Below are 25,565 nucleotides of genomic sequence, written 5' to 3'. Positions count from 1 at the left end.
CAGGCTGCTATTCGATCCCAGCAACGGAAATACTTAATGTAAAACCTTGTCACTCAAACCCAAATAAATAGACCTCACCTCCAACAAACCCATAACCGCCTGAACCAATTTCTTGATGTGCAGGATTGAGATGAATGCTACTTTTCACCTTTTTTAATATATCCATTCCATTTAAGTCGGAATGGGGATGAACAATGCCTAAAACGCACTTCCCTCCAACAAAGCCGCGTGAATGATATTCATTTATTTGATCAATCGAGTGAGATCCGATACGATCAGCTGGTGAAATCAGTGAATATCCTAAACCACATCCTGAGTCACTGGTACCAAAAGCTGCTTCATGCAGCAACTCCATACCCACTTCACAGATGAGAAGATAAAGATGAAAAATTAGATGAAATAAAAATTTCATGTAAAAGATTTCAAAGTAAAAAAGTTCGTTTGATAAGTTATAGCAATACAATGAGAAGTGCATATTTAATAATACTACGTGATACGTTAGAGTAATATGTTTTGAACACTTCGGTAACGCCCTACCACCCACCAAGTTCATCTCATAATTCCTAAACAAATCGGCATACGCGGATTGGCTGGTCTCTCGAGTGATATCAAACAGCAAACAGATCTAGCTACGAAACCAACAATCAATTCACTGGAAAGTGTAGATGAGAACTACCTGTATTTGGATTACATTATCAAAATGATGTCACTTTTAACCTTTAGAAATATCCCGCTAATAAGCAACGGGTTGTTAAAGCTTAATTAACTTGAGCCACGACAAACTCCCCTGTCTTTAAAAAGGGCTTACGTCACCTATGCAACAACTATCGGGAGATAAGTCTACTTACGACTGCATCCAAACTATTGGCTAACGTCGTACTTTCTAGATTGTTCAGACCCCGTTAAAGATTGACTTGCGAAGAGCAGGCAGGTTTTCCTTCTGATCGAAGATGTATTAATCATATCGCAATCCTAGGTCAAATGTTAAAACACCGCCATGCTGACTTACACGCCAACAATTGTTGCTCCTTGATATCAGGGTGATGTATTCGTACGCTGTGCTAGAGGTTCGCTACTCCGACTTCAACACTGCGAACGAAACTACTTTATTCTTTTCCCTTTCCTCCCCACTAACTAGAGTACAAAAATTAGTCTTGTAGATGAAGGTTTTCGTGTTAAACCATTATAATCAATCAAAATACACTAAGTTTATCGATCGTATATCAATAAAAGATAATTAGAATATATAAACTGAGTAGGTAATGCTGTATATATGTTATCTGGAGAACGACATTTTGACCTTGAGTATGAAAACAATAGTCTTACTTTGCGATGATACTCAAACTATACAATCTGAATAATAAATATATAACTATCTACCCAATGCTCACTTCATTTGAAACTGTTAAGTTCAACCTTGGCGTTGATACCCATATACAATCCGAGATTAATCAGCTGGGAAGCAATGTCCGTAGATATGGAATTTTCTTTGCACCCTCTAAGTGCAAAGCACTTTTACAAGGCTGACAGGAGCCTGTGTCTGTACTCACTATTTGCGGTAATCCGTTGGCAGTAGTTGGAAAGTTCGTGTATTTTAGTAGCTGTGTAAGTGCTACTGATGGCGTGACTGATGACACCAATTTACGCTTAGTGAATGCCAAAGCAACCCATACTAATCTGAGTCACCTTGGGAGCCGTTTTGATGTTAGTTTGGCTGTAAAATATCAGAATTTACAACACATCGATTAGAGTAGCTTTGCTCCATGTCTGTGAAGCTCGATCCATCCAGTTTGAGGGTGCTCGATGACTCTCTATGTTTGGTCGTCGTTGTCTCTAAACGGTTGCGGACATTTAATGACAATATGTTAGTGATGCAGAGGCTTGATGACGTGTGTTCCGTCACAGTGACTTTAATTCAACTGGCGTTACAATCTCAAAACACCGGCTTCTACACCGTGCAGTAATTGCTGACTTCGGGACTGGGTGGAAAAAGCGGACGGGTGGTCGGTTCATGACATGGCGCCGCGGCATGAAAGCTTTATAGGATTAGCACGTCTGTCCATCACGGCCCCTTGGTTAGGGTTCCAGTTATGGTGCAATTCATTGGTTTAAGGCGTTATTAGACGTAATTCACAAAGAAAATGAGACAAGCTGACTTAACGGGAAGAATTATATCTTGGTTGAACTTTTAACTGAACTGTGTCTTTTGCTCTTGTGTCCCGATAAGAATAATGAGCGGTAAATTTTTGGGATCTATTTGTGGACCAGTACTGTGCGTATATTTTTATCGTATAATTGTCAATTAATTAAACTATTCATATTCATGTCTCTCTTATCATAAGCTTTATTTTAACCTATGAACGGTTATTATACGATTTTCCATTCTTGAATTATTCCCTGTCTATTAATCACTACCTCTCACGTTCACAGCCAAATTTGGCCAAATTCTGTACAAATGTTATTTTCTATTTTATCGTATGATGTGGTCTGCTTGATTGATATATAAACAGAGTATGTTTGAAATACATGATTCATATTACAGAGGCTGAGACTGGTGTTCTGGACTTAACTGGCTGGGCTAGGTGGGAAGCAAGACCAATCAGGACTCTAGGCTGCTCGCACGTGTTTTAAGCGTTCTTGGTTCGATCGATAATTCGCTGCTTCTGATTGGCGGCTTTGGGCTAGAACACTTGCCACACTCTATTCTTGTTCATTTATTTTCCATTCAACGCACTCTTCCTCCTTTATTTCTTCAAAACTTAATAATCTTGTTTTTGTGGCGAATTTCGATGCACTATTATCAGTCAGTCAGCTACAACATAGGACCAGTTACATACATGCATCGGTCCATGTTGCCATACCCCATTAGCACAGCAAGATGAACACTGGATTCATAGACGTAGTTACTTCAATGGGGTAATATATAGAAGAAAGATTGCATATAAGAGTATAGTACAGGAAGAAAGAATTAGTTCGTAGAAAGAAAGATGTGAAGTCATTTTAATTTCTTAGCTTAAGGGAAGACACCTACGCCATTGTGATCGATTCTGAGCCGTCACCAGGAGTCTCTAACCATTGGTTACGATAGTCACGTAGACCCCAACCAAGAAGTCTGCATCTACCAACATGACTCAGACTAGAAGTTAGTGTCTTCAAGCACTGATGCCACGTTTTGGTTTGGCCACCCCTAACTTTCTTCCAACCATCTCCAACATTAGCCGGCATTGAGCGTTGTGGTAATCGGTGTTCAGGCATACGCACACGTGGCCCAACCATCTCAGTCGATGAAGATTCATAACCTCATCAACTGATTTACCAGCATTCCCTAATACCCTGCGTCTAACCTCACTATTACTTATCCGGTGATCTCAGCAGATACCAGCGATATTTCTAAGGCATCTGTGGTTAAATACTAGTAGCTTACGAGTATCTTGAACTCTTAATGTCCACGTTTCGCTGCCGTAAAGTAAAACAGAACGAACTGCCGCGCAGTATACTCGTCCTTTTGTTGCACTATTATACCATTAATTAATGTGCTTCAAAAAGATTTAAAAAACAAGGTGAATTTTGTGTGACACAATGTAATATATCATATTTTCTAATGAAAACCTTAGGTAATAAAATGTAATAGCATTTTTATGTATAGGATGTCATTTGACAAACAAGTCAACTTACATTCGTTTAAATTGCGCCGGTTGAGAATATCAACATCTTTGTTCATTAACTTGTAGACAATATCTTTCAGTTCCCATGCATAATAACATGGAGATGAAGCCATAGAGCATAAAAGGGAACCAGCGCGGGAAGCAAAGTTTGGTGCGACATCTACTGTGTAGATCATATGTTCACGGGTTGTAGCGCACCTGCAGGGGAAAGCAGAATGACTATCAATCAAAAGAGCATAATAATGGATAGACTTATGATTGTGAACATCCAATTGCTTGGAATCTAATACTTGTTGAAGCGAGTCGTCTTAGAGTCAAAACAACATTTATTTATCGTTCACATCTTTAGAAACGGCCTGATATCATCTATGCAACAACTATAGGTCGAAAAATATACTTTCGGTTGATAGATGCTAACATTTTGGACGCATATCTGGTTGGTGGATATGGAGAATTGATCTATGAAATGGGAAATTCTGGTTCTAAAACAATGTAGTATATGGGTTCAAGAAACCTGAGGATCCGAATGGTGTATAAACCTGATCCGGGTCATCGGCCAGCATGGAACCACAACTCCTGACTTTACCACCTTGTGGGTTAGACCTTTAGGTCAGAGGCCAGTGAAGTGGTACTCAAAGAAAACCACCTGCTTCTGACTAGCTTCCTGGAAAGTATCCTAGCCCACACATAACTAGTTGAAATCAAGGGTCAATTGAAGCTAGATCACCATGGAAAACCTGGAAGCACTGGATCGCCGTTTCATCCTATTGTGGGACTCCTCAGCAGTGCTCATCCACGATCCCGCTTCGCGAGATTCAAACCCAGGACCTATCGGTCTCGCGCACGAACGCTTAACCTCTAGAGCAAAAGTCATTTAAATGGACAATAAGGATTAGTTAATCACAAGTCAGATAACGTAAATCGTTTCAAACAGCGTTCCATTGGTTCACAACTAGTTTCTGGTCAGTACGATATTTATCTGAGCTCTGATCATGCCTTCGTTAGCACTAATTCTATCTTACGTTTCAGTGGCTAATAAATTCACCATCCTCAACAGATTGACTTAAGCAAATTAGTTGCAGCTTCCATTGCAACCACACATCAAACCGAGCTAGATTCAAAGCTATCTGTATGATGCGATCAAAATGGAGAGTAAAGTCACAATCGGTTTTGAGAAAAGTCCTACTTAAAAGCAACTGGTTAACAAATGCTCCTCACAACTTGTTAGAGTAAATTGGTCTATCCCAGCTAACTGCGAACTAGATGGTAAACATAGATTTCATAGTGATATTGTGCAGAAATTGCGTAAGAACTAAGAGGTACGGTATACAGAGTTGCTGCTTTTGGTAAATACTAGAAGCTTTATCAACTCCTGGTCAATGGAAATGGGGAAGTCTGGTGTAAGTGGAACAATATGTGAAGCTTATAGGGCATAAATCAAAAAGATCCAGAGGAGTACTTCACGATGATCGGAGTTCACTGACATATAATATATTTTGTCTGATGGCCCAACGGTAATGATTATATAGCCCTACCATCTGTGGCATTGACAAATAAACCACCTACCGAGATGAAAGTAAGCAACGAACTCCAAGATTGAAGGTACCGAAATATCATAGCCCAGACGACTTACATTCCAAATGCCCTGGATGGGGAGAGCCAGATTTCACTCCCAAAATACTCTCATATAACCACGCGTATACAGCCACTGCCACGGAAGTCATAATCACTGCCTTCTCGTGGCATTACTGTTGTTTACGAAATTGAGAAGACAAAAAGCCAATGACCGGCGCCTTAATCGGGTCGGTGGACACAGAGGGTCCACCTACGGCAGTTGGAAAACCCTGATTACAAACCAGTGGTGCACATGGGCTCCTGTGTTCTGAGGGAACAAACGGCGTATGAACCTATTGTTGGTCACCGGTTACCATGTGACTGCATCTTCTGACGTTGCTCCACTGCCTTGTGGACCAAACCTTTAGGTCGGAAGCTCTGGGTGCGGCCCCAATGTAAAGTGTGACCGCCCACCACCACATTAACTTTCTTTGACCTTGTATGACTATGTCTTGTTTATTCATCAATCACAATTTTATGTTCATTATTAAACAATATTTGCCTTGTTGAATCATTTTTCCTATCCTCTAGTTACTGTTCGGTATGTTATTTGTCTCTGTTTTTCCCTGTGTTAATAGACTGTACTGTTTGTTTTGTACACTAACGGTGTTAATTTATGTTTTAGAAACAGATAAAGTTTATCAAGCCAAATAGATTACTTGTTCTGACTTTGGCTAAACCAAGACTCCGTGCTCAACGGTCTAGAGAATAGCTTAGAGAAATTGCTTCCTACAAAGTTTCGAACAGTAATTTCGATATACTTACTGAAATGGCGTCCAATAAATACTACAATTCCGATGAGATTCCAGAGTTATCACCCACCATTTAGGAGTTTATGACGAGGATCAACTCAAAAAGGACGAACTCAAAAACAATAGCATGATAGAACTAGAGTTAGCTAGGTTGCGCATAACCCAGTTAAAGGAATTTAAACTAGAAAAGTTACGCCGCCAGGGATGTGAAGGTTCCGGTCAATCAGTAAGCAACAGAGAGAATACAATATTAAAAAGTCTGTATTTACCAAAAAGAGAAGTCTTAAGATTTGATAGTACACCGACAAATTATTGGAATTTCATCAGAAACTTCGAATGCATCGGGAGTGAGAATATTGGATTTAGAGCTAAGCTGAATTACTTGATTCAATATTGTGACGGAGAAGCGAAAGCCGCTATCCATCATTGTACTATACTAGAACCAGAGATAGGTTATCATCAAGCCCTAAAGCTTTTAGAGGAAACCTTTGGCCAACAACATATTATAGCACGCACGTTTATCGACAACATGTTAAACTTTCCCAATATAAGACGGAATCAACCAGATGGTTTGAGAAGACTGTCTCGAGAAATGCAAGCATGTGGTTTGACTCTCGAACAGATGAATTACGTTTCTGATTTGAACTCTACTAGAACTATTGAAACTATGGTTCTGAAATTACCAACGCACATTCAACAAGAGTGGCTAAAGGTAGCTTATAAGATTATCAGAGGAAGTCGAGAGCCTCTGTTTGCCGATCTTGTTGAGTTTTTAAAGGAACAAGCTGATATAGCTAATACTAGATATGGCCTACTTGTCAACCACGGTAGTAATAGTGACAATAGAGATGTTGGTATTTTAAAAGGGAAAATTAGTTCAGGTTACAATGCAGCAAGGATATCTTATGTGAGTACTAGTGATGACAATGTTGCCTTACGTAGTTCATCCTGTTTGGAGTGCTCAAGTAATCATTCTTTAGATCAATGTCAAAAGTTTAAAGACAAGAATGTTAGAGAAGGGAAAGAATTCGTCCTTAGACACAAGTTATGTAATGTTTGTCTGAAAGCAAACCATGTAACGAAAAATTGTCGATCACCGAGGTCGTGTGCTGTTGAAGGGTGTGGCTGGAGACACCATACCCTGTTACACGAGAAGCGGGAAGAACAAAGAAATACTAATAGTGATGTCTACATTATTACTCAGCTTTGTACGGAGGAAGGCGTTAAGTGTACACAGAGACCGGTAGCATTTGCAGTAGTGCCTGTATTGATAAAAAATGGTGAGATTATTCAGGCTTGCGCCTTTCTAGATAGCGGGTCAGATACCTCTCTCATAGTTGATGATCTAGCTGATAAGTTAGGCCTCGGAGGGAAACCAAAAACGGTATTTTTAAAGACTCCTAGTAATGAATCGTCGTTGGTATCCAAAGAGGTCGATGTAGAGTTGCACTCGATAGATTTTTCGTCATCCGTTAAGGTCCAGAAAGTATTGACAGTCAAAAAATTACCGGCAGTTTACAGGACTGTGCCAACGGCGCACCAAATGGCATCCTGGTCCTATTTAAAAGACATAAGTTTTCCGAGGGTAGAAGATGAGAATGTCGAACTGTTGATTGGGTGCAACGCACCGGCCCTACACGAGATGAAAGAGATAAGAACAGGGAAGACGGATGAACCGTCTGCTGTGAGGACTATATTGGGTTGGACGCTGTTCGGCCCTTACGGAGAACCCCGTGAAAGCAACCGTGTACTGAATTACCTCTCGGCTAAGGAGGAATTGGAGGATAAGTTTGAACAATTGTATTCAACTGAACTCAAAGACCCATTTAGTCGTACTTCATCGATGTCTGTGGAAGACCGTATAGCATTACCAGAATCGTACAAACCACTGGCTAGTCAGACTCATTGCTCTGCCGATGCCTCAGAATCTGCATATGGTGTTGCGGAGTATGCTCGTTCCGAAAATGTCTCTCGTCAAGTTCATTGTTCCTTTTTATTAACTAAGTCCAAAGTTTTTAGGCCAAAAACTGAAGCACCATCTGCTAATAAACCCAAATCAACTCTAAGAAAGCCTATGGAAAAGAAGGACACCAAACTGAAAGTCAAGACTACGAAAAGGCCGAAGGCCACTGTAACAAAGAAGCTATTAACTAAGACCCTGAAGAAGAAGGCAGCACATATTATCCGTGATATCGAGGATGGTGTTGAGAAAGGCGCCCTTGTACGAGTTGTGAACAAGAGTAAGGGTGCATCTGGTAGCTTTACAGGAGCCAATGCTATTCTTAGACAGATCATATGTAGTTGAAACCAGAATAAGATAGCGAATGCCCTCTTAGAGAGAGGTTGTGAATGGCGCTTTAACCTTCCTAGAGCTAGTCAACTAGGCAGTGTATGGGGACGCATCATAAAGTCAATAAGAAGAATTCTGCGATCACTATTGTTTCAGAAGGTATTGACGGATGAGTCTTTGGGGACGTTTTAAATAGAAGCTGAAAGAATACTGAACAATCGACCACCCGTAAAGCTAGTTAGTGACTGCGATAATGTGTATGTACTTACGCCAAATAAGTTATTGTTAGTTTACAGAGACGTACCATTCGACGAAGCGCAGATGAGTAAGACGTGCTTATATAACCTATTATGGAACAGTTTTGGCCTTTGGAAATATCCCGCTAATAAGCAACGGGTTGTTAAAGCTTAATTAACTTGAGCCACGACAAACTCCCCTGTCTTTAAAAAGGGCTTACGTCACCTATGCAACAACTATCGGGAGATAAGTCTACTTACGACTGCATCCAAACTATTGGCTAACGTCGTACTTTCTAGATTGTTCAGACCCCGTTAAAGATTGACTTGCGAAGAGCAGGCAGGTTTTCCTTCTGATCGAAGATGTATTAATCATATCGCAATCCTAGGTCAAATGTTAAAACACCGCCATGCTGACTTACACGCCAACAATTGTTGCTCCTTGATATCAGGGTGATGTATTCGTACGCTGTGCTAGAGGTTCGCTACTCCGACTTCAACACTGCGAACGAAACTACTTTATTCTTTTCCCTTTCCTCCCCACTAACTAGAGTACAAAAATTAGTCTTGTAGATGAAGGTTTTCGTGTTAAACCATTATAATCAATCAAAATACACTAAGTTTATCGATCGTATATCAATAAAAGATAATTAGAATATATAAACTGAGTAGGTAATGCTGTATATATGTTATCTGGAGAACGACATTTTGACCTTGAGTATGAAAACAATAGTCTTACTTTGCGATGATACTCAAACTATACAATCTGAATAATAAATATATAACTATCTACCCAATGCTCACTTCATTTGAAACTGTTAAGTTCAACCTTGGCATTGATACCCATATACAATCCGAGATTAATCAGCTGGGAAGCAATGTCCGTAGATATGGAATTTTCTTTGCACCCTCTAAGTGCAAAGCACTTTTACAAGACTGACAGGAGCCTGTGTCTGTACAGATAAATTTACACAGCAATGCTTCCGAAATAAATAATCGAATTTTGTTGGCTGTAAAAAAATTTCTTATCTTATTTGAATCAATCATTGTTATCAAGCTGTTATAGTCCCATAAAGCAACAGAAATTATTGAAAATCAAATAAAAACAATGGTCCTACAAAAGATGAAAACTTACAGTACGCGAGCACCCATTTGTTGAAAATGTCTTGTTAAATTAACACTAGTTAACTCAGGAGTGGACATTCCAAAGCTTCGACGTACTAGATGACTTATACCACGATTTTTTGAGGATTCATATCGCGAACCAGATTTTACGACTAGTGCAATTCGTGTACATCCAAAGCCAAGTGACAGCTGTGGTAAACTGACAAGCTGAAAATGTTTACATAGGAAACCAAGACAAACAAGTTTAATATCGTTTCAACGATCTTTGTGATGAAGATCCAATGTTACTAGAAAACCTATAACATTTTCTTGTAGTTAAATAAGGTGTTATTATTTCAATCAGTAACGAGAACTGAAGAGACTAAAACATATGTCCATCGGTTCTGGTTTCGACACCATATATTTTAAACAACAACATCATACATAAACAATATTATTCAAAAACTAATTCACTGAATAAAAATTACGAGATAATTTTAAGATTCAGAACCCAAGTGACGATAAAGAGTGAATACATATGCACCATGGACCTGACAATATGCCAACTCAAGCATTGAGGTCAGACATAGGAGCAACTGCAAACATGCTTCACTTTCTATTCAAGAAGATTTAGGAGAAGGAATAAGTGATGACGAACTAGAAAGAAGGACACCTGATCAAGATATCAAAGAAAGGAAATCTGAGTAAATGTGAGAACTACAGAGGGGGAAACGCAAAGGTACAATCGAAAGAATTCTTTCAGTTAAGAAAGATACAACCATTTTTTATGAAGAAAGTAAAAGAAGGTTGCAACACGATCGCCACTGGCTTCCATTCTGAGCCATATCTGATAACGTCTCTAGTCACTGTGTTGCACCATCTCTAGGACCCCAGCCAGGGAGTCGTGAAGGACCAACACAAGCCAGACCCTTGTAGCTTTCTTTCATACCCTGACACCATGTCATACACTGACCACCTCTCCGCTTTTTCCAACCAGTTCCAGCGTCCGCAAATAATGCACGACGTGGAATTCTCTGGGACGACATTCGTAGAACATGCCCAAGCCACCGAAGTCTGTGTTTCAAGATGGTGACACCAATTGCATTATCATCTCTGTGTCAGAACACACGATGCCGAACCTCTGCATTACTAACATGGTGTTGCCACTGGATGTCAGCAATCCTTCGGAGACAACGATGATCAAACACAGAGAGTCGTCTAACATCCTCAACTCGGAGAGGCCAGGTTTCACAAGCATAGAGCAAAACTGCTCTCACCGACGCGTTGTAGATCCGACCATTTACAGCCAGACTAACATCACGAAGGCGCCAAAGATGGCCCAGATTGGCATAAGCCGATCTGGCTTTCACTATACGTACATTGATCTCATCACTCACGCCACCACCAGCACTTATGCAGCTACCTAGATACACGAACTTCTCGACTATTTCTATCTGCTCACCATCCAGGGTGAGTACAGGATTAGAATCCTGCCAGTCTTGTAGAAGTACTTTGCACTAAGAAGATGCAAAGCACATAACATACCTACGGACACTGATTGCCAACTGACTAAGTGCGGATTGCATGGCTTGGGCCTTTAGGATGTTAATAAACTTCTCAGGCACAGACTTCTTCAATAGACAATCCCAGAGAACAGTCCTGTCCAACGAATCGAAGACAGCCCTAATGTCAAGAAACACTACGATTGCTGGCCTTTGATAAGTATGACGGTGTTCCATCATTTGGCGGAGGGTGAAGATATGATCAATACATCCTCGACCAGAACGAAAACCAGCCTGCTCCTCGCGAGTCAATCTTTCTCGGGTTTTGAACAACCTACAGAGTATGACGGAAGCCAATAGCTTGGACGCAGTCGGAAGTAGACTTATCCCCCGATAGTTGTTACAGGAACGACGTGAACCCTTTTTAAAGATAGGGACAACTATCGACTCATTCCGTGACATTGGTACACTCTCCAGCTCCCAAACCTTTGTAAACAACGTCGTCAATTCCTTAGTCAGAAAGTCACTACCATCTTTAAAAAGGGCCGGAGGTAAGTCATCTGGGCCCGGTGATTTGTAGCGTTTCAAGAGTTGGAGTTCCTTGCGGACTCCCGCCTCATTTGGTGCATCAGTCGTCACTGGCCATGGAGGGCAGGACAGTCTGACCGATGTTGCCAGAGCAGCAGACCAGTCGAACTGCCCTTCTAAGAATTCTGCCCATCGTACAAGACGTCGGTGGATGCTAGTGATTGCCATCCCGTAATCCTCGCAAATTGTTTCGCTCACACCAGACTTCTTGCTGCCAGTGGTTCGGATGAGTGGAAAGAGCTTCCGGTAGTTACCAGATGCAGCTACTGCTTCCAACTCATCAGCACGCTCCGACCACCAGGCTTCCTGGTCCTTACGCAAGCTTTGCCCGATTTCATTACGTAACAGCCTTCGTTTGTGGTCAGACTCACGATCACCCGGAGTAGACCGACGGGCTTCGATGAGTTGCAAGGACCTGAAGAAGCCCAGTGCTTATAAGTGGGACGTTTCGCGAAGCCACAAGCGGCTCTACTCGCCATTTTCATGGCGTCATGCAGTTGCAACCAATGCTCATCTATACTTTTCGGTGGAATGGTAGCTAGCCTAGAAGCTAGCTCGATTCGATACTTACTTGCAACAGAAGTCGAAACCAACTTGCTGACATCAATCCTTTGGTGGCGGTCACTTCGTTGCCCACTGAAAAGTAAGGTAAGATTGGCGCAACACAGGGCATGACCAGAGTCCAGATAGGTACTCTAAAAGGAGAGATAGTCTTGTACACAACCACGCCAGCGGTAGCTGATCGCGATGTGGTCAATCTGAGTCCAGGCTTCAGATGCAGAGGGAGGACACCAGGTGGCACATCGGCGATGACTGTGCCGGAAGTTAGTGCTAGCCAGAAACAGGTTGTGGTCTATGCACAGTTGCAGTAGACGGTCCCCGTTATCTGTCCTGCGACCAACGAGTCCCCATCGGCCACCTAAACGACTCTCTTCTGTGCCTAGACGCCCGATCTGAGCATTCAAGTCTCCGGCTAGTACTACAATATCTGTCGAACGCACTTTCTGGAGAACAGTTAACTGGTGGTAGAATTCATCCTTGATTGCATACGGGCTGCAATCTGTCGGGGCATAGGCGGAGATGACGAAAAGACATCGTTTCTCACACCGATTTCTTCTCACTTTGATGGAAATTTATAATCTAACAGCACATAACCGACTGTTAATGGGGATCCAATAGATTAGTGCTGCCTCAGCTCTAGTGCTTAGTGCGACACCAACGCCAGCAAGACCAGACGAAGATTCCATAGGGTCCCTGGATAAATGCATGTAAAACAACCCTTTTGAAGCGACGGATGGACAGCGAATTTGTAGTACTTCACCAGAGTCTTGAATACGGGTCTCGGATAGACAACAAACGTCGATATTAAGACTTTCCAAAGACATAGCCAGCCCTATCTGTTGTCCGACCTGTATTAGTGTGCGAACGTTGAAGGCAGTCAGTTTGAATGGTGCACGTGGTTTCAGAAAAACTGCTTCAGTATTCGTATTTGGTGGTAGCATACAATTTTCAAGTAGGCAGTGACTCGAAGACGTATAGATAGAACCGAGTTTTCACCATAGGCGAGGTGCTGTATAAGTCGAAAAATAAGGATACACAAAGTGGGAATAGAAGAAAGTGAATAAGTGATGTAGTAAATAATAATAATAATAATAATAATAATAATAATAATAATAATAATAATAATATGAATCGTTTGACTGTTAATCGAAGCAAGAATAGTATTTTCCGTAAGTATCGTCCTTTCATCCTATTTGTTTGTGGGCTGTGATACTGTCCGGGTGCCCAGACCGAAGCAGGACTGGCGACCATACAACGTTGAAAGCACCTGTTTTCGTCCGATCACTGCAGTTAATCAACTATCATGACTACTTTTTTGGATCCAATGTAGCTGATATTTGGTTCTTTTTTCACTCCGTTACCAATTCTTATAACTTGTGCCCTAATAATATATAACGTAATGATACCGACTATTAGTGAACAGTGATTCATCGCTAGCCACCATCCATCTCCTCTTGAAATGGCAATATCCAGGTAATCCGTACGGAATGCACAAGTCAAGAGAGAGTGGTCGACTGCATTCATGAACATCAGTGTAGTAGCACATGAGGTTTTACAAAATACTACAAATCCTAAAATAAGACAAGTATTTGTAGTTGTCATTTTTATTTTCGAGACAAATTTTCCATTGCTAAAACCTACCTCTACGTGTTCCAACATATTCATATAATTAAAAACAAACGTTCAACCGTCTAAACAATTCCTAGTGTTTTAAATATTTATCTCTTTTTTAAATCAATCTGCACTGATTGCTAGGTAGTTATGATATAAAATATGCACACCGATTCTCATAAAAAGTAGTACTATCATTTCGAAATTTTTTATTAAAGGTGAGTGTGAAAGGCGAACTTCAATATACACGGAAATCTAGCAACGTAATATCAACAATTGTAAATATAAATAATAAAATCTATGTTTAAATGTGTGCTATTTCGCGTAAATATTCTAGTGACAATCTGTTCTCATAATTCCCAATGACCAAATTACTGAGTGATACTAAATCCATGTACTTTCATTTTACGCGGCGTTGCGAGATTCTTGCAACTAACATTTTGGATACAATTCACGCAAAACCTGTTCTTTTTATAAAGCGTCAATGAATTTCTATGATTCTGGATGAATGGGCCACCAAGTCGATTAAGACCACTACCGATTCCCCAACACATTATTCGGTTTAGGGCCATTTTATCCAACGTCTGTAGTCATTGGTTACAATAATCTCGCGGAGAGTTTGTACCCTACTAACACAACTCAGTCCAACCACCAATGGCACATCTTGGATACCCAACACATTATTCGGTTTACGGAGGTCTTCCACAACAAAACTGCGAGTGTCCCACCGTACTATGGAAATTTGTATCGCTGTGGCGTACACATTTCAAAGGTCACCCATTCTTTGATAATCTTGTATCACTCTTCTAGTTCAACGTACACTAATAAATGTGGAATTCACCTACAAATACGATTAAAAGGCTTAACAAAATGATATTATTCACATTAAAATTTCATTCGATGGAGCGTCATTAAAATAACTTGCTAATATTCCAATTTCTTGTTTATTTTCTATCTACAATCGTAGATCAAGAATGGGGAGAGCCCGATTTCCCTCCCAAAATACTCTCATATAACCACGCGTATACAGCCACTGCCACGGAAGTCATAATCACTGCCTTCTCGTGGCATTACTGTTGTTTACGAAATTGAGAAGACAAAAAGCCAATGACCGGCGCCTTAATCGGGTCGGTGGACACAGAGGGTCCACCTACGGCAGTTGGAAAACCCTGATTACAAACCAGTGGTGCACATGGGCTCCTGTGTTCTGAGGGAACAAACGGCGTATGAACCTATTGTTGGTCACCGGTTACCATGTGACTGCATCTCCTGACGTTGCTCCACTGCCTTGTGGACCAGACCTTTAGGTCGAAGGCTCCGGGTGCGGCCCCATAAGTAGACCACCTGCTTCGGTCTGAGCACCCCAGTAGTATCCTAGCCCGCACATAAATCAGGTGAATTGTGTGGCGCATATGTATTCAGTGGCCCTTTGTACCAGTATTTATGTGTCCAAATAAATATATATAATATCTACAATCGTAGCCCTATCAAAATGCCAAATCCAGCAACGATATCCACGACCGACATAACGTTAATTAATTAATTGATTAATTATTATTGTTATTATTATTATTATTATTATTATTATTATTATTAGTAGTAGTAGTAGTAGTAATTGCTTTATTCAATATTATGTTTTTATACAGTATAGAATTCTCAGCATAAGGTATTTCAACAAGTTTCTTTTGCAGAAGACAAAAACAAAAAAAGATAAACAAAAAAATCCGAAAAAGAACTGTACAAATTTCCAAATTAAAGACATGTTTAAGAACACAGGTTACTAACTAGGTTAACTCTAACAACTTGTTCGTCACAGAGTATATTTGCTAGGTAGGGTATTATAACTCCGCCTGGAGTCCCTCCCGGGGCTACTGCCGGTCCCAAGCTCGGATAAAGGAGGAGGGTTGGGCATGGGGTTAGCGTCCCCATCCCGTAGAAAACTAACTCGCTAAAAAAACGCTAACCAGAAAAAATTATTCAAACCTTTTAAACTCTGCCCCTTGAGTCAAAAGGTCTTCATTTAGAAGAATTATGACGCCTCGTGATGAAAGCTGAATTCCTTCGGAAGTTACGAGGCCGATGCCCCTTCTGACAACCAGAGCGACCATTTATTTAGGTACATGGAATGTTCGTACAATGTGGGACACCGGGAGAGCCTTCCAAATTGCTGCAGAAATGAGAAGATACAACCTAGAGGTACTTGGGATCAGTGAAACACATTGGACACAAGTTGGACAACAACGACTAACTACAGGAGAGCTCCTGTTATACTCCGGCCATGAAGAAGAAAATGCACCACATTCACAAGGAGTTGCATTGATGCTGTCCAAACAAGCACAAAATGCGCTTATAGGACGGGAATCTCATGGACCAAGGATCATCAAAGCCTCCTTCAAAACAAAGAAAGAGGGGATTTCAATGAACATCATCCAATGCTATGCGCCTACCAACGACTACAATGAAGACGCTAAAGATCAATTCTACAATAGGCTGCAGTCAATCGTCGAGAAGTGCCCAACAAAGGACCTAACCATTCTGATGGGAGATTTCAACTCCAAGGTTGGAACGGACAACACTGGATATGAAGACATCATGGGACGACACGGACTGGGAGAAAGAAACGAAAACGGTGAGAGATTTGCAAATCTATGTGCTTTCAATAAGCTGGTCATAGGCGGCACCATATTCCCACATAAACGCATACACAAAACCACATGGACTTCACCGGATCACTCTACACAAAACCAAATCGACCATATCTGCATCAACAAAACGTTCAGGAAGACTATAGAGGACGTGAGAACCAAGAGAGGAGCTGATATAGCATCAGATCATCACTTGCTGGTCGCCAAAATGAAGTTGAAACTCAAGAAACACTGGACACCGGGACGGACAATATCACAAAAGTTCAATACGGCCTTTCTTCAGGATACTAACAAACTCAACAAATTCAAGATAGTCCTCAGCAACAAGTTCCAGGCCTTTCATGATCTACTCAATGGAGAAGGAACTACTGTGGAGAGCAACTGGAAGGGGATCAAAGAGGCAATCACTTCAACATGTCATGAGGTCCTGGACCACAAGAAGCACCACCACAAGGAATGGATCACTGTTGATACACTGGATAAGATTCAAGAAAGGAGGAACAAGAAGGCAGTGATCAATACCAGTCGAACAAGAGCAGAAAAAGCCAAGGCACAAGCTGAATACACGGAAATAAACAAACAAGTGAAGAGGAGCATCAGAACCGACAAACGTAAATATGTGGAAGATTTAGCAACGACGGCGGAAAAGGCTGCAAGAGAAGGAAACATGAGACAATTGTATGACACGACAAAGAAACTCTCTGGAAATCGCCGCAAACCAGAACGACCAGTGAAAAGCAAAGAAGGCAAGGTAATCACCAACACTGAAGAGCAACAAAACACGTGGGTAGAACACTTCAAAGAACTCTTGAATCGACCAGCTCCACTGAACCCACCCAACATCGAAGCAGCACCCACGGACCTCCCAATCAATGTTAGCCCACCAGTCAGTCAGTCAGCTACAACGTAGGACCAGGCACATATGTGCATCGGTCCAGGTTGCCATACCGCATCAGCACAACAAGATGAACACCGGATTCATAGCAGTGGTTAGGTCAAAGGTAGTAATATATAAGAGAAAGATTGCATATAGAGATATAGTACAAGAAGAAAGAATTGGTTCGTAGAAAGAAAGATATGAAGCGATTTTAATCTCTTAGTTTAAGGGAAGACAGGGAGTGTATACACCGACGCCATTGTGATCGATTCTGAGCCATGTCACCAAGAGTCTCCAACCATTGGTTACGATAGTCACGCGGACCCCAACCAAGTAGTCTGCATCTACCAACATGGCTCAGACTAGAAGTTAGTGACTTCAAGCACTGATGCCACGTTTTGGTTTGGCCGCCCCTAACTTTCTTCCAACCATTTCCAATACCGGATAGCATTGCACGTCGTGGTAATCGGTGTTCAGGCATACGTAACACGTGGCCTAACCATCTCAGTCGATGAAGATTCATAACCTCATCAACAGATTTACCATCATTTCCTAATACCCTGCGTCTAACCTCACTATTACTTGCCCGGTGATCCCAGCAGACGCCAGCAATATTTCTAAGGCATCTGTGGTCAAATACTAATAGCTTACGAGTGTCTTCTACTCTTAATGGCCATGTTTCGCTGCCGTAAATTAAAACAGAACGGACTGCCGTGCAGTATACTCGTCCTTTTATTGATAGACGGATATCTCGCCTTCGCCATAGGTGACGTAAGTTGGCAAAAGCCAATCGAGCTTTTCGAATCCGTGCTGAGATTTCGTCCGATACCAACCCATTAGGGCTGATCAGACTTCCAAGATAAGTGAAGTTGTCAACGCGTTCGACTACTTCACTCCCCATCCTTAGTTCAGGTGTTAACGCAGACCAGTCCTGAAGCAACAACTTGCATTTAGAGGGGAGAAGCGCATTCCAAACATCCTGGCATTGTTGCTCAGTGCTACCAGAAGACTCTGCATTTTGTCAGCGTCTTCACCAAACAGGACTATGTCATCTGCGTATTCTAAGTCGATAAGTGGACCTCCTGGTAGGAGATCAATACCCGAGAACTCAGTCGACGAGAACATTATTTCCAGCAGTAGATCTATGATGAAGTTAAACAAAAATGGGGAAAGTGGACAGCCTTGACGGACACCACTTGAGGTTGCAAAAGTAGATGACAGTTCGCCATAAGCTCTGACTCGACTAGTAGTGTTCGAGTAAAGAGCCTTCACAAGGTTTATGTACTTCTGGGGTACGCCTTTCAATGACAGACACTGCCACAGAATCTCGCGGTCTACCGAGTCAAATGCTGCTTTTAAGTCGAGAAAGACCACCATTGTCGGACGTCGATAAGTATGCCTGTGTTCTAGAATCTGACGAATGGTGAATATGTGGTCGATGCAGCCACGACCAGGTCTAAAGCCAGCTTGGTTCTCTCGTGTTTACAGTTCACGAGTCTTAGTTAGGCGTCTGATAATTATCGAGGCTAGTATTTTAGATATTATATTAGTTAAACTAATTCCTCTGTGGTTGTCACAGGATGATTTTGACCCTTTCTTATATATTGGGACGATAAGTGATTGTGACCAGTTAGATGGGATAACGTCTAACTCCCAGATCCTAGCTAAAATATTAGTCAACCTAATCGCTAAAATTGGACCACCATCCTTAAAGACCTCTGGAGCCAATCCATCTGGACCAGCTGCCCTTCCTCGTTTCAGATTAACTATAGCCTTTTGAACTTCAGCAAGAGTTGGGGGACCTACTTCAATGTTCCATTCACACTGTCTGGGAATGGAGGGTAGTTGTAGAGTAGCTGATGGCCAGCTGAACTGTTCTCTGAAATGTTCCGCCCATCGTTCTAAACGCCTGGACTGGGAGCAGATGAGTGTATCGTCTTTTTCCGATATAATCTCACTTACACTTGACTTATTAATTCCAGTTTCTTTTATTAGTCTGTAAAGCTGTCTTGTGTTCCCTATAGTCGCCGCTTTTTCCATCTCTTTTGCTTTCGTTGCCCACCACTGCTCACGGTCGTTTCTTAGACTTTTTCTTAACCTAGATCTGATTTGTTGTTGCTCTTACTCATGTTCGGAACCTGATGGGACGAGTTTGCGAGAATCCATCAGTGTGATAGACTTTGAAGAAATCCACTGGTTCTTTGTAGCCCACCAACAATTGAAGAAATCAGCATGGCCATCAGACAAATCAAGAGTGGCAAAGCAGCAGGACCGGACAACATCCCAGCAGAGGCACTAAAAGCAGACGTAGCGGCAACTGCAAGGATACTACACATTCTCTTCAATAAGATTTGGGATGAGGAACAAGTACCAACAGACTGGAAAGAAGGACTTCTGATCAAAATACCGAAGAAAGGCGATCTCAGCAAGTGTGATAACTACAGGGGCATCATTCTTCTCTCAATACCGGGAAAAGTCTTCAACAGGGTATTGTTAAACAGGATGAAGGACTGCGTAGACGCCCAACTTCGTGACCAACAGGCAGGATTCCGTAAGGATAGATCGTGTACAGACCAAATCGCAACACTACGGATCATCGTGGAACAATCAATTGAATGGAATTCATCACTCTACATCAACTTCATTAACTACGAAAAAGCATTTGATAGCGTGGACAGAACAACACTATGGAAACTTCTTCGATGATGGATTATGATGGATTACACTGCAAAATCGTGCATGGAGGACAGTTGACAAAGTCGTTCGAAGTGAAGACCGGTGTTAGGCAAGGTTGCTTACTCTCACCCTTTCTCTTTCTCCTGGTGATCGACTGGATCATGAAGACGTCAACGTCTGAAGGAAAGCGCGGGATACAATGGACATCTAAGATGCAGTTGGATGATCTAGACTTCGCAGACGATCTGGCCCTTCTATCCCAAACGCAACAACAGATGCAGGAGAAGACGAACAGTGTGGCAGCAGCCTCAGCAGCAATAGGTCTCAATATACACAAAGGGAAAAGCAGGATTCTCCGATACAACACAGCATGCACCAATCCAGTCACAATTGACGGAGAACATTTGGAAGATGTAAAAACCTTCACATATTTGGGCAGCATCATTGACGAACAGGGTGGATCTGATGCAGATGTGAAGGCGCGGATCGACAAAGCAAGAGCAGCATATTTACAACTGAGGAACATCTGGAACTCAAAGCAACTGTCAACCAACATCAAGGTCAGAATTCTCAATACAAATGTCAAGACAGTTCCACTGTATGGGGCAGAAACCTGGAGAACTACGAAAGCCATCAACCAGAAAATACAGGTGTTTATTAACAGTTGTCTACGCAAAATAATTCGGATCCGTTGGCCGGACACTATTAGCAACAACGTACTGTGGGAGAGAACAAACCAGATCCCAGTGGAGGAAGAAATCAGGAAGAAGTGCTGAAAGTGGATAGGACACACTGAGGAAAGTACCCAACTGCGTCACAAGACAAGCCCTCACATGGAATCCTCAAAGCCAGAGGAAAGGAGGAAGACCAAAGAACACATTACGCCGAGAAATGGAGATAGACATGAGAAAAATGAACAAGAATTGGATGGAACTAGAAAAGAAGGCCCAGGACAGAGTGGGTTGGAGAATGCTGGTTGGCGGCCTATGCTCCATTAGGAGTAACAGGCGTAAGTAAGTAAGTAAGTAAGCAAGTAAGTGAGTAAGGTATTATAGTACTTTTATACTTTTGCTTGCGGGCTTGGATTCTAATGTAATTTCGTCTCGTTCTACAAGAAGATATACGAAGAGAAAGACATGAGTGAAGGGAATAGTTAGTATCTGATAAAATAACACCTGCCAGGAGTTTGCATGACATTAGATGTCGCTCCACAACCATATTAATTATGACCTCGAAAGATTCACCACACACCTAGCTGACTGCCTTCAGCACTCTCCGCAACAAAGCAAAGTCTTTTCTCAAAAGTTCAGGAAAGGATAGTGGAAAACCGTAAAGAATAATAGGTAATATGCAAGAATTGATAAAATGCAAGAGTAAATGACGTGTAACCCTAAGAGCATGCAATCTCTTTATGTCAGACAGAAAACCTTCTTCGATAACAATAAAACGTGAGAAGACAAAGAGAGATCAGAGGAAAAAGGTAACACCAAGATAATTGACCTTCGACACTGTGTTTATTAATGCTGACAACTGATGGACCTACAAAATAAAGTCTCTATATGGCGTATAACATTGCTGAAGATTCGATGACTGCTGTTGTATCCGTCATTATCTTATAGGAGACAATCCGTCAGTCAGTCAGCTACAAACTAGGACCAGTAACATATATGCATCGGTCCGAGTCGCCACACCTCATTAACACAACAAGATGAACAACAAATTCATAGAAGTAATTACTTCAATGGTAGTAATATATAAAAGAAAGATTGCGTATAAGGATATTATACAGGAAGAAAGAATTTATTCGTAAAAAGAAAGATCATTTTAATCTCACGGTTTAAGAGAAGACACCTACGCCTTTGTGATTGATTCTGAGCCATGTCACAAAGAGTATCCAACCATTGGTTACGATAGTCGGGCGGACCCCAACCAAGTAGTCTGCGTCTACAAACATGGCTCAGACCAGGAGTTCGTGACTTCAGGCACTGATGCCATGTTTTGGTTTGGCCGCCCTTAACTTTTTTCCAACCCTCACTACTACTTACACGGTGATTACAACAGATGCGAGCAATATTTCTAAGAAATCTATGATCAAATACTAGTAGCTTACTAGTATCTTCTGCTCTTAATGGCCACGTTTCACAGCTGTAAAGTAAAACAGAACGAACTGCTGCACAGTATACTCTCCCCTTGATTGATAGACGGATATCTCGCCTTCGCAATAGGTCACGTAAGTTGGCAGAAAACAAACGACCTTTCTGAATCCATGCAGAGATTCCGTCAGACACCAACCCATTAAGGATGATCAGACTTCCACGATAAGCGGAATTGTCGACACGTTCGACTACTTCACTCCCTATCCTTAGTTCAGGTGTTGGCGCAGACCAGTCCTGAAGTAACAACTTGCATTTAGATGGGGAGAAACGCATCACAAACACCCTGGCATTGTTTCTCAGTGCTACCAAAAGACTGCATTAGCGTCTTCATCAAACAGGACTATGTCATCTGCATGTTCTAAGTCGATAAGTGGACCTCCTGGTAGGAGATCAATACCCGAAAATTCAGTCCACAAGAACATTATTTCCAGCAGTGAGTCTATGATGAAATTGAACAAAAATGGAGATAGTGGACAGCCTTGTAGGACCCCATTTGAGGTCGCAAAATCAGATGACAGTCACTTTGAACCATAGGATAAAACCCAGAAAATATCCATCAATTTACAGACCGATAAGCCTCGCATGTTGTAGGAAATCACCAGAAAACTTTTGTGACCTTTACAGAAACCCACATGTTACACAGCATGGCTTCAGAAATGGCTTATTGTACACGTGAAACGTGTTGGCAAAGGCGAGCTAGAGAGAGTCAATAGATAACACAAAATCAGATTTATCCTGTATCGATTTACGCCAAACACTCATCAGTCACAAACACTGCATTTACTACAGCTGGAAAGTTTGGGAATCGCTAGATGTGCTTATTAGTTGGTTACCGACAATTTTGAAGTTTGTTCTTGCAAATCAGTACTCAGAGCTCGATATTAGGCCCACCATTGTTTATCAACTTTTTCAACAGAATTCCACGAATAATTAAGTCACAAACGCTACATTACGCTGCAACATCAAAATACGGTAAGTAGCAGATGATGATGATATAAGTACACTCCAAGTCGACCTCCACTTTCTGGTAATCTGGTTCAAGATAGTCAATGACTGTCTTCAACGTCAGACACACAGGTGGCAATAACCACAACGTTAGATGAACGTCCTTATCTTAGGTCTTAACTTACAGTGGTCTAAGGGTCACATAAAGCTATGGTCTGGAAATCACGAATAACTCCCGTCTACTTCCAACTACAGGTTTTGGGACTGTATGAACGTGAAGACAAACTTTAGTTAACTGTTTTCTCCACGGCTGAGACAGCTCTAGTGAAGTCCAAACCGGGACGTTGTACATAGCACACAAACAATAGTATGAATGGCGACTTCGAATCCTTTGGAAAAATTATAGAAGACTGGTAACTTGATAATTCCTTGGATACTTGGCTTATGTTACGGGTTTTGGGGAAAGTAGACCATCCCACACTATCTGGACGCAAATTAAGGCTATTAGTAGTGACATACAGAGTAACAAAGTCATTTTGGACTTGATATATATTCTCTATTTCTTCCAACAAGGTCCGAACAGTTTAGACACAGGTGTCCAAAAGCCAATATTTAAAAAAACATGATAAATGGGTTTTCCTGACTAATGAATAACTTCTAGAGCAAACTACCAGAATTATCATCTGAGCCTGAAACTGACTCATTAAAATAAACTAGGCATCCAAAGAAACACACTAAGAAAAGAAACAGGGTTTGGGTTTTCCCCTCAAAGTACAAATCGAAATTGCAATTTAACACCCACTAACTAACTATGACAGTATGTTCAAACTGTCAACGTAATAATACGAGAACTATGTTGATAAACAACTTCTCGACATCTAAGTGGTTATGAAAAGACTACCGACTTGGGTGATGAACAAGAACGAGTACTACCCAATCTCCTAAGTTTGGGGAAATTTTGGGGGAACTCCCGAAGTCAAATGGCCTTCACCAAGGTTAAGGGGAATTTTAGGGAAATATTGAGGTTTTAGTGCCATTTCCCCAAAGTTTACTATAGCGGGTTTCCCGAAATTTCCCCAAAATGGGTCAGATTTTCCCCAAAATTGGGAGCTCGGTTATGTATCAAGCAATCTAGAACAACGACAAAGCCATGTCCGATAAGCCCTAAGGGTGCGAAAAGGGTTAGGACTCTAGCATATCTAGATTTATATGGTTTTACAACCTTTAACATATATATGTATGCAGGGGACTAATATATACACTAACAAGTATCTGAAGTCCGACTCTCAGAGCAAGATGGTCGATGGATCATGAAAAAGGAATTTGAAAAACATCTAGAAAACGATGTTTGAATAAACAAACAGAAAGCTACAACTACACCAACATACCTTTATTCCTTCCGCACTTTGAGTTACAGAGACATCTTTCTTCTGTCCAACCTGACATGAAGTGGCAATATTAATAGCCCCACGCTTAAGTTGTGTCAACGCGCAGAATCGGGAGCTCTGTAAGAAAAAACCGTTTGACCAATATACGAAGTAGCTTACCGAAGACATCTGAAGACCCGCAGGAAAGGGGTGGTTAAAATGTCAGGCTCGCTTGAATCTGCCTCGTTCCGTCTAACGACCTTGAATAGCTTGATATGAGGCGGCCATTTCGTAATCCAATTGCTGTGGGTTTGTTGGGTGTCCTTTGGGTTGAGTGAATATTAGTTGTTCTCATATTTAGGTTGTCTTTTCATGCAAATAAAATTCAGTGAAATAAATTTAAGTGCAAACAGTAGTCTTAATACGAAGTAAACGATCAAAACAATAAAATTTACTCATCGAGGGAAAAAATGACGGATGAGAATCCCGCGGACCCATGTACCGATGTACGATAAGCTAGAAGGCATTGGGGCAGTACATCATCCCATAAATCCGGCAACGATCTGCTGACGAACGACTGTGGGATGGCTTTAATAGTTCCGTTTGTTCTTTCTACAAGGCCGTTACCCTCTGGGTGATACGCAGTAGTGCGTCTTCTTGATTCCTAATAGCCGGCATATTTGAGCGATGAGATGACTTTCAAAGGCTGGACCTTGATTGTAATGAGGTGAGAATGGGGCACCGTAACTGGAAACCCGATGATCAATGAAAGCCCGTGAAACCGTGAAGGGGTCTTGATGTGAGATGGGTATTGCTCCACAGCACTTAGTAAAATAATTCATCATAACTAATATGTAGCGGGTTTCTTTTTTGGCCGTTGTCGGTGCCCCATGATATCATTGCACACTCGCTGGTATGGTCCTGGTGCCCCTTCGGGATCAACGATGCACGGGGTGTTTCCTGAGGCGATTTTATA

General features: G+C 41.6%; 1 protein-coding gene across 1 annotated transcript in view; it reads right to left on the bottom strand.

The window, feature by feature from the left end:
- Nucleotides 1-25,104, bottom strand: part of QCR2 (ubiquinol-cytochrome c reductase core subunit 1) — a 43,125-nt gene extending 18,021 nt beyond the window's left edge. Inside the window, exons 1-5 of the mRNA XM_051217047.1 lie at nt 24,770-25,104; nt 24,611-24,727; nt 9,693-9,889; nt 3,676-3,863; nt 79-360 (exon numbers count right to left, since the gene is read on the bottom strand). Coding sequence (XP_051065682.1) covers nt 79-360; nt 3,676-3,863; nt 9,693-9,889; nt 24,611-24,727; nt 24,770-24,778 — 793 coding nt within the window. The 5' untranslated portion in view covers nt 24,779-25,104. The remainder of the gene's footprint in view (nt 1-78; nt 361-3,675; nt 3,864-9,692; nt 9,890-24,610; nt 24,728-24,769) is intronic.
- Nucleotides 25,105-25,565: the final 461 nt, after the last annotated feature.

The sequence above is a fragment of the Schistosoma haematobium genome, chromosome 6 (assembly GCF_000699445.3).
Source record: "Schistosoma haematobium chromosome 6, whole genome shotgun sequence".
Lineage (NCBI taxonomy): Eukaryota > Metazoa > Platyhelminthes > Trematoda > Strigeidida > Schistosomatidae > Schistosoma > Schistosoma haematobium.
Note: the sequence above shows the minus strand (reverse complement) of the source record. Positions and strands in the feature narration are given on the sequence as shown.